Genomic DNA, 10,358 nt, shown 5'->3' with positions numbered 1-10,358 from the left:
GCTGACTGTTAGCTGGCAGTCCCCCTCATCGTCACCGACGTTTTCGTCAAGCTCGCTGGCGCCGTTCAGTGCGGCATCGACGAGGGGCCAGCAGCCGCCGACCCAGTGGCTGTAGCAACCATCGACGAGCTTGTTCGTCCGACCACTGAAGCCGCCCTCGGGGGCGTACTGGCGCGAGGAGAGCCAGGAGATAAGTCGTGGCACGTCGAGGTACCTGTGAAGTGTTTTTGCCTGCGTCAGCGCCAGTGCTTGCCTTGCTTGACCATTATGTGTGGCATGCTCTAAGTGGACGAGAAAGGGGAGGAGGGGGGGCTGCGGGCGGCTTGGGTGTGGTAGGGGGACGCACTTTGGGATGATTCGGTGCGGGGCGTCAAGTATGGCGAGACAGCCCAGGGCACAGAATGTGTATGCTCCGTGTGCTTCCGTGTCTGGCTTGCCTCCGAGGCCGCCTTCAAAGGTCTGGCCTAGATGGTGGGTGGGTGTGTCAGTCGGAATGTGTCTCAATTTGACATGCAACAATAGACAGGGGCAGGTCTAGTGTGCCTGCTTGCCAGCCAGCCCGAGACAAAGGAGAATAAGGGTTTGACTCACATCTACGGACGTACTCGGCTAGGCCGGTGAAGAGGGTGGTCTTGCCGTCGGGGGTGTAGGCCGGGGAGTCGGGCGACAGTTCGAGGGGCATGTTCAGGAGGCCAGCGATGACGGTGGTACAATAGGCACCCCTGGAAGCAAGCGGGAAAAGGAACAACAGGTAAGCGTGGTTTTCGTATGGCGAGATGGCGCCGTGAGCCGTCGTGTTGCATCGGCGCACATCATGGGGAGCGTATGAGCTTACCTCACGTCGACTTCACCGCCATACGCCATCTGCACGCCGCCGTCGGGCTGTTTGAGGGAACACAACCACTTCCACATGGCTTTCCGGTCGATGACTTCGTAGAGATCCTCGCCGCCGACGATGGCGATCGAGAGGATCAGCGCAAAGGTGGTGGCGAGATGCGACACTTGCCCGTGGCCGCCACCGAAGCCACCATTTGGGTTCTGCATGGCCCTCGCCGTATCGATGAGCTGCTGCCTGTACATGGAAACGTCCTCGCCGAGCAGAGCCAAGCCGTTCAGGGACCAGAAGAGGAACCATGGCCGACTCGCATCCGCGATGAGATAGGGGGCAGGCAGCTTCCCGAGCTGCTTGTGAGATACTTTATGTGAGCTTCACGTCGAAGCCTGGTACCGCCGCGGCGGTTGAGCTCGAGAGTGTCTGAGTAGCCAGCGAGGAGCGGGGAGGCACTCATGCATAGTCGCCATTCTGCTGGGGTCAGCGTGTGCGACCGGTGTGATTCTTTGATGGGCGGGCGGGGGATGTGAAAGATCGCGGGCACGGGTGAGAAAGCTCTGCCTGTTTCATCTCCGATGCCAGCAGTTCCTGTTCGTCGGACTCGGATGCAGAGATATCGACGAAGCCATCGTCTTTCCCATCCACCACTATTGCTTCGCTCTCGGCGGGTCGCCCCGTGTCTGTTGGCATAGAAGCGGCAGCCATGGCAGCAGCTGATGGTCTACTGCGCCTGAATGCGACTCTGGTGCGGTGGTTCTCCGGTCTGACTCGGCGGCTTGTGCTGGTCGCGCTACTGTTGTTGCTGTGACTGTTGCTGTTGCTCATGCTTCACCACATGGAGGGGTTGGCGGGGCGGGGGGGGAGGGGTTTTGTAGTGGCTGTCGACGTCGTCCCGAGCTCTCAGTTCAATTCATTCTCATGCTCTCCATGTCTCGTAGCTTCCTTTTCCCTTTGATTAGACTGATCGGTCGAGTTGAAGCTATGCTGACATGAGAACAATCACAAGATGGTTTTCGCCTTGTCATTGTCAGTCGTGGGTGAGGTTGGCCGTGGTGTGGAGCTCGAGAGCTCTGATTGGTCCATGGAATGTGTGGCTCAACTTGAGGCTTGTCTCGGCCCGCTCTAGCTGGGCCTTATGACAATCAGGTAGCCAAGCCTTGGTTGGTAGGCCAGAAGAGCCCCTTTCTTTGTTGACTGTGGGTTGGCAAGCCTCTTTCAGGGTCATGTCTCGAAGCCACGTGCGATAACTCGGCCGAGTGACCATCGCTCGGGGTCTTGGGCAGACGTGTAGCATGTGTAGCATGTGCTTAGGCAGTGAATAGTCATCACAATGCTCGCAGTGATCAAAAACACGCTACGGCATTTCTTGACCTTCACGATGTGTTTTGACCTCCTTCAGAAACTGTCAATACGCCATTCTAGAGCTCGTAACCAGAAGAGACTCGATGCAGCAATTGCTTGACAAAGCCTGTTCAACTTGGCAAGCCACGCACAGTTAGACCTGTTCTCTAGAGCATGACATCCTAAAAACGCGTGTCATTCGAAGCCCTTCCTGTCCTGTGATTTCCGCTCTGATAATAGGAAAAGAAGATCGTTCGCGCCTCCATCACCGCTGCTTTGTAGAGATCGACATGCTTGAATTGGAGTTACTTGTGCCTCACAAATTGGATCAAGCACGATTTAGAAGACGCTGTTGTTTTATATGCCTCGAACATATCATCTTTGATTACCTTGGGCACAGTTCACATGTCGCGTTGGGTCGGTGCCATAACATTAATAATCTTGAAGACACTTATCGAGCCGAAGATATCTTCCATGACCATGACCCTTGTTTCCGAGGGCAAAAACATGGAATTGTTAGTCTACAAATGTCAAAATGGAGCTCATGTCTGATGCCTATCAAGCTTCTTAACTAAGTTTTGGTCTGTAGATAGTCTGAAACTGGATCATCTCTAGTAGCAAGTTGGCTGGCTGATTAGAGTCAGCGACGCGTCACTTACGCTAGAGACTCGACGATTGGACCAACCCAAGTGGTTCTGGAGTCAAATTTGAGCTCTATTGACAGCAGGGCACAGACTTTCTCTGGAAGTTGACCACAATACCTTGCTTGAGCAGAATGTAAAGCACGAAGTCTATCACCACTCTGGGCTTTGACCACTTCATCCTTATATCTATTATTCATAAACCACATCTCTTTTGCAATAAATATATGTAGTTCGGGCCGGGTGGAGGTGTGTGTTGGGGGGGGGGTTCTTGAAGCGTCTCGCCACTTGTCAGTTGAAGTTTGCCTTTGGGAAGTTATGACCTCAACAAAGGAGATGGCGTTCCCTCCGTGCCACAGTTCCAATTCTCTTGACTCGATACCACACCCGGAGCCTGCGTCCATCTCTACATAGTCTTCACATACGAACCTAACAAACATAACAAAACTTCAGAACCCTACTATGTTCCCCTGCTAACCTACTAAAAGGCCTAGCGGGTGTCCAATTGAAAGATATTCACATTGAGGTTGTTCTAGCTACTCGTGCAACGCATTTTGTATCATCGAATGTCCGTGGTAGGTCAAAATATCAAGTCACTCTGCCCCTATCATGTTTTAGCAGAGTACAACAAGTCTATTCGAAAAACTGAGTCTTGACCAGTATAGACTTCAGGAGATCGGCCGGCCATTCCGCCTGCATTGATCGAACCAAGAGCTGCCGCTCGCTTTTAGCTGCCTCACTTCTAACCTTACAATCACAAGCACCTACCCTAGCGCATTCTTTCACGTTGCCGCCATGCTTCAAAATTTGCTTCATATGCAGAAATGGCTCGCGGCAAACATTGCATCGAGCTCGATTGCGGATTCCCTAATCTCACTGATGACGAGGAGGGCTGGTTCGGGCGTATAGGTTTTCCATACCATCATGGATGGCATAGTGTTGCCAAGTATGCTTTTACGACTATGCTGATTTTCTGCCTATCGCCACAGACTTAGGGGTGATGGACTGACGCTGTCACAAACATCCATCTCAACAGAACAATATATGCGTAGCAATAAGGTTAATAAGGCTCGTCAGGCTGTCATGTTCGTCTGTGTGAAAACTTCAATGAATATCCATCTTGTGAAGAAAAGAATGGGCTCAAACAAAGTCATTCACAGCTGGCGTCAGGTAGTCTGTCTTGTTGTTGCGGGGCTTTCCCCCAGATTTATTCAATCTACAACTCTGGAGCCTGAGTACTAAAAGACGTTGATTTGTAGCTATTATAACCTGAGAAAGGGGATTGGGATATTCCTTGAGCAACACATCCAGAAACTCTGAGATTCCCACAACTGCCACAGCAAGACCGAACATAAGAGCAAGGGCGCCGGGAATGGCCTGAGACTGGTCAGAGGGTGACCGCAATTGTCCGTTAGTCCCTTCTTGCACCAAACCAACTCGAGCCCATGACGATGGTTTAGACGCAATCATTTACTTGATTGTCTTGACTTTATATCCAATTCAACTCAGTCCTGATGCAGTTCATGGCGCACTCCTGAATCTGCTGCTTCACTGTATGTTCATACCTAGTTCGCAACAAATTTCAGTTGGCCGAGTTGTGCAAGCTCGCCACCAAATGATTTGCAGGGTAGGACTGCAGAAGCAGATGCATTCCATTCGTTAACATCGGACGGGATTGCTCGAAGCACGTCATCCACTACAGACAACAGAATATGTTGCTCATGTGCTGAAGCAGCCCGACCATGCTGACCTCCCAATGGCTCGGCCTGCAGGCGACAATCTCGCCTCCCACTGCGGAAAGTAGCTTCTCCAAGACCCTGCCGGTCACCCTGCAAGCAATCGCTCTGCATCCTATGAAAAGCAGCTGTCCTGTACAGACAGCTCATATGTGCATATGTGAGACGCATCCATGCCGGGCGCCACCGCCATGATAACCACATTGTACGTCTTGCAGTTGCAGCAAAGCATGCCCAAAGGGTATGCGGAGGAGAAAAGAAATCTCAGCCCAACCCGCCCGCGCCACGGCAGACCTGGAGGAAGGACTTTGCTCCTGGATACACCCTCCGCGACGACAGCGTCAGTCACACGCGCCAGAACGGGGTCCAGGAGGAAGAGAGGGAAGAACCCCTCCTCATCGGTTCCATCTCTGCCAGGTACCCGTTCCAGACGTCGGAACTAATCTCAATCCAACTGTATTCGTCAGGCACCAACCGTGGATTTTGTGATCACGCTTCAACGACCAAGACAAATCCAAAGAATGCCCCCACCGAGTCATGAGCCTCGCCCCCAGTGCTTGCGACCATCCGATGTTGAGAGTGAGTGAGGCATTACGTGCAGAGGCGTGTGGCTGTTAGTACGGCTGCTGCACATGCCCGCCTTCAGCACAGAATTCCAGAAAGAGCATCGCTTGTGCAAAGTCTCGCTGTCGGCTGCCACTCGTGCATCTTTCCCCCTAGGATTGGCTCGAGCGAGATGGTGTGGATACTCGCTACATTAGGGGGAAGCGGGCCACGCCACCACGATACCGTCACGTTGCGGGCCAGGGAACCGGCCTCTTGTACACCGCATATTCGGTGGAATGCTCGTTGCAGGTGTCCGTGGCCGCAAGGAAGGGTAGGAGGGGGGGAGGTGTTGCTTTTCCCCGTGTATGGCACGCCTTCGGGGTAACTACGACGCGTGCACCATCGTTGACGGGGATGCACCTAGTATCTGCCGTCTTTCGAGTACTCGGTGAGCCAGTTGCAGTAAACAACAGGGAGGAATGGCGTGTGTCTGGTCGGAATATGGTTCGAAACCTGATTCAGTTCTGCACGAATAGCGTACCTATAGAGGGGTCCTGTGCAACGCTCGGCACAGTGAGACATCTCAGCCATCCTCTATCGCGGGGTCGTCGCAACACAGCGTCCTGTGGGGTGGGCTGTAGGTGGTGTCTGTCCGACGTCCAGGGCCGCAAAGACGGGCGAGAGCGCAAGCCCGTCATATGGCGGCATCACACACACCCATATCTTGATGTCTCAGACAACGTGCCATGAGGTGCCACAGGGACTGGGAGACGGAAAGAGAGGGACTGATTAGAGGCGACAGGGCCAGGTGAATAGAAGTGCCAGAGGCTGACCAGCGGTTGGAGGTCGTCCATATGCAGGATGATGCTGGGGGGGATTTCATGCCTTAGCTGCGGGCAACCGAGCATGCGTACCTGGGTGGCACGACGCCAATGGCATTCAGCAGCAGCAGGCGCCGTCGTTGAACTGGTGCCATGTCTCTGGACGTCGAGCCTATCGTCGGGTCTTGGGCAGTCCCTCAGCTCGACCACAGAGCAAAGCAACTGACTCTACTTGTTCACTCAACGCGCGCGCTCAAGATGAAAGGCCCGCCTTCACTGCCACGCCACTTGCTTGCTTTTGCCTCGTCGTTGGCAGACTGCAGCAGCGACCAGCGATCAAGATGATTTGACAGCCGGAAATAGGCCAGTCTGTTCGGAGGCCTGGATGCAGATCTCCTGCAGGTGATCTCGGCGAAGCCAATTGGCGAGACGTGCGTTGCGGTAGAGGCTGGCGAACTAGAACTGATCGTCGTAGCTCGAGCTGGGAGCTCCATGCACTGTGTCGCGGAGAAATGGGGGCAGAAACGGGCAATTGTCGCGCTCGGCCTCAGATGGACCCTGGAATCCGCTGTCACCGATGTGAGGTTGTCGACTGTATCGGGATGCTTAATGGACTGGCACTATTGATGAGGAGAGGGGGGGGGCAATCCATTGTTTCGTCGTCCGGGCTAGCTGTTGGATAGATCATGGGTCGAGGCGCTGGCTACCCCGTCCAGCCCCTCTCTGCCCCTCCACACCTGCTGCCGAACCTGGGCCTGGAAGTGCATTCGGAGTCTTGCACATATAGCAGTCTCTTCTAGCTGGAGTGCGCCTTGAATCGTGTCTACAGTACAGGCTCCGAGTTGGTAGATCTAGCGGATCGCCTCGTACCTTAAGCTTGCGTAGCTTGCACGCCTCATTGTTGCCCGCGAGTTGAAGTAAGTTGGGTCAAGAAAACGCTTGCCAAGCGCCTGCAAGACCGAAATCCAGGTCTTGAAATTGCCACGAGCCTACCTCTCAGTGATGAAGCCAGGTATCTTGACGGCCAGCACCTCAAGCTTCTGTGAAGCAGCGGCACCGCCCCAGGACCAGGCAAATCAACGAAGGCGAAGCAAGGGCTCTGCCTCGCTTCCTCTACTGCAATGATACGCGAGATAGATGTACCTCTTTCGAATATTCAGGAGCATCCTGCGTGGCCGACGTCGACAGCTGCGTGTAAAGCCGAAAGACAAGGGCTTCCATCAACGTAGAGATGCGTAGTGATACATGCCACTCAATGAACCCCAGACAGGATGGCCGTTGGCAGGAGGGAGAGGTTTTAGAAGTATGCGTTGTCCAAGGATGAAGGATTGAGGATTCGGAGGGGGTCGGTCACTGGGGGGTTTCCAGCCCCTCGCGTCATCGGCCGCACAGACCAGAAAGAGGCATCAGCGATGTGATCTGGTGACAACGGCATTGTCTGCAAGGGGGAGTGCCAGCTCGTTGCGATCAAGATGGCAACTCAATCGCGGACATGGCATGTGCGCAATACGATGGGCTGCGGCCAAGAGCCACATGGGCAATTGGCAACGGTAGGTTGGAATGCAGCTGTGAGGGCGAAACTCAGTAGTCAGACACTGTTCTGCTTGCTGCGATGATATGACGAGTTGGCTCGCTTGTCCGAGCTGGCGTGGATGGGAAAGGCCCACAATCGGATGGGATGGCTGGGGGCGATCGATCAAGCTGCCATGGCAGCGTGAGGTGGCTCGTGGCCCTCAGTCTCGAGGAGGGACCGTTGCGAGAGTTAAACAGCGCTTCCCTTTGTTGCTCCCCTCGGCAAATGCCTACATCATACTGTACACGGAAAGGCTCGCAACACACCCAGCATGTGTGAGGCGTGACGACTTGTTGACGGAACAGTGCTATACCGTGCGAGAGGCTGACTGCATTCAACGGCATCCTTCTGATACCGTGTTCAAAGGAACAAGTTGGTACGGATTGCAAAGTCGGCCTTCTGCCCGCTCCGTGTGTCGTGCTCCATGCTACGTCCGTTTCCTTTGTTGTCGCTCGTTTCTCGGAAACACGAGGCAGTTTGATAGCCTTGAAAACTTGAGCCGGAAAGGGACGTGGAATTCAAGCAAAGCAGAAGAACAGCAATCACACCCTGCTATGACGAGAGCCGCAATTGCCGCAGAATACCCATGTCCCACTCTTTCAAAGCCCCCTGCGTGTGAGGGAGAGGGGCCTTGCTGGTGAGAGAGGGGCTTTGCACTGAAACCCAGTACCCAGTTGACATTCCTGACGGCCCACCTCGTGATCGACTTCAGCTACTGTTAGTCTATTGCCGCCGGCCTTGGAACCATAACTGCTTCATCCAGGCTCGGACGCGAGTTCACCTGATTCGATTCGTGAATCGGAGGATTATCGAGGCTAGGCGAGCAGAGACTCCCGTTGTGGATCTTGCAACATGCTTAAGGTCCCCGAGTAGGTAGGTGGGTAGTGGGTTCTCTTCAGCGTTCCTGGTGCAACTTGGAAACAGGGAAAACCAAAACGAGGTAAAGTGTATAACAATTAAAAAAAAAAAAAGATACACGGTAGCAAAATAACCGGGGTTCAAGGGGTCGGCGGCATGGAGGCTCTTCACAGTTCCGGCCCTCACAGGTGGACTGCCTGTCGGCGCGTCTTCACGATTGCCCATGTCCCTTATTTTAGTTGAGAAAAAAAGCCCTGGAGGCGACGACGAGAGAGCGGTCTGGACAGCCAGGGCCCGGTGGGCTCATGGGCTCGGCAAGCGCTGCACGGCGATGGAGAAAGCGTAGAGGCATACCCCACTGTGTGCCGCCCAAAATACAGTGCGAACCGATCTCGAGACTGACATGGACACACGGAGGAACCAAACGGCAGGCGGCGATTGGCCCTGGCGCCCGCGTGAGCAGCTAGGCCCCTGTCGCCATGCCCCACCACTTTGCAGCTGCAGAGGCTGCGCATGGACCCTTGATTGGTTCGCTCTCTCGGCTGGGGCTGGATGTTGAACTGCATCTCTCTCACCGCCAGTTTCGTGGAGTCGCTCCTGCCTCGTCCTCGCGCTCCTCTCCTCCCACACCTGCCCGCCCGCACCGCCCACAGGTCCAGGTCAGAGCAGGTCCAAAGGACGAGACCCCCAAGTCAGATCTGGGGGGGTCGTGTCTCTCCGTAGTCCTTGTCGCTTAACCCCCCCCGTCCCGTCCTGGTCGTCCTGATCTCGACTCCTCCTCCTCGAACCTCTTGCCGCACCCCCAACCTCGTCTGTTCCTCGATCAAAACCTCTCTCCCCGTTTTACCCGTGGAGAGCCCCTTCCAACGCTACGCTTCCTTTTTCTCCCCATCCCAAGACCCCGGCAAAAGAGCGGTGTCTGGCGGTGAGATAGCATATCACGAACCAACCTCCCACATCCCCACGAACCCGCCAACCCTATCACCTGGGCTGTCCCCCCTCTTGTCCCATCAGTCACGATGAACAACATGACCTTCAACACCAGCGGAGGAGACGCATTCTGGGATTTGGGAGACGACCAACGGCAACAGTTTCAGCAGTTCACCCACCAGATGTCTTCAAATCAGCAGCACATGGCCTCAACTTCAGGCCACAGCAGTCCCCAGTCCTCTCACGGCGCCATGCCCGCACAACGAATCTGGCCTATGCCCCTCGACATGAGTTCCGGCGCCATCGAGCACTCGAGCCCACCCGAGTCGCACCACCAGCATCATCACCAGCACCACTCGAGCTCGCCTGCGCAGAGCGCCTCGCCGCTGTCTCAGTCCTCGCCATACCAGCAGCCCGGCAGCATGCTCACCGACTTTGCCTTGCAACAGCACCTGCAACAGCACCAGCAGTCCACGCCCGACTTCTCATCTTACATCTCCGACCCTTTCATGCCTGTGACCTACGACAGCTTTGCCTCCAACTTTGCGCCCATCAACCCCATCAGCTACCTGCCCGCAACAACCCAGCAATTGCCCACCAACTTTTTGCAAGCGGCGGCGTTCAACTCCATGCCGCCCATGGACGACAGCGTCCCCGCCATGACCTGGCCCAACCTTCCCATGGACAACTGGCAAGATCTTCAGGCTGCTGTGCCCCCCATGCAACTTGGCTCCTTGCCGCACACTGTCGGCAGCAGTTCGCCCACCGGCACGTTTCTTGAGGTCCTGTCCCTGGCTAGCTCCAACGAGGGCAGCTGGATCATGGTTGGCGACCAGAACAACGCTGGCAGCTTCAACCAGTTCCAGCAGGCGCAGCAGAACGCCGCCATTTTCAACCCTGGACAGACTCTGCACCTGAGGACAAATTCTGACTCGTCAGACGGCGCCAACTCGTTCGAGCTCGGCAGTTACGAGGAGATCCCGCCTTTCCCCATCTCGAACTTTTCTCCCGGCTCCGACTCGTACCCTGAGCAGCACGCTTGTCACCGCAGCTGCTACGGCGAGAACCACAACCATCACG

At 55.2% G+C, this 10,358-nt stretch overlaps 2 protein-coding genes across 2 annotated transcripts in view; one reads left to right on the top strand and one right to left on the bottom strand.

Annotated features, from left to right (window-relative positions):
* VDBG_08024 (farnesyltransferase subunit beta) overlaps window positions 1-1,537 on the bottom strand; it is a gene marked incomplete at both ends in the record, with an annotated part of 1,941 nt that extends 404 nt beyond the window's left edge. The window contains 5 exons of the mRNA XM_003001719.1: window positions 7-214; window positions 347-464; window positions 592-722; window positions 836-1,196; window positions 1,327-1,537. Coding sequence (XP_003001765.1) covers window positions 7-214; window positions 347-464; window positions 592-722; window positions 836-1,196; window positions 1,327-1,537 — 1,029 coding nt within the window. The remainder of the gene's footprint in view (window positions 1-6; window positions 215-346; window positions 465-591; window positions 723-835; window positions 1,197-1,326) is intronic.
* Window positions 1,538-9,376: 7,839 nt separating this feature from the next.
* The window catches only part of VDBG_08023 (conserved hypothetical protein), a gene marked incomplete at both ends in the record, with an annotated part of 3,340 nt that continues 2,358 nt past the window's right edge, over window positions 9,377-10,358 (top strand). Inside the window, one exon of the mRNA XM_003001718.1 lies at window positions 9,377-10,299. Within this exon, the coding sequence (XP_003001764.1) occupies window positions 9,377-10,299 (923 nt within the window). The remainder of the gene's footprint in view (window positions 10,300-10,358) is intronic.

Source organism: Verticillium alfalfae, genomic scaffold, assembly GCF_000150825.1.
Source record: "Verticillium alfalfae VaMs.102 supercont1.11 genomic scaffold, whole genome shotgun sequence".
Lineage (NCBI taxonomy): Eukaryota > Fungi > Ascomycota > Sordariomycetes > Glomerellales > Plectosphaerellaceae > Verticillium > Verticillium alfalfae.
The sequence above is the reverse complement of the archived record's forward strand: the minus strand, read 5'-3'. Positions and strand labels throughout refer to the sequence as shown.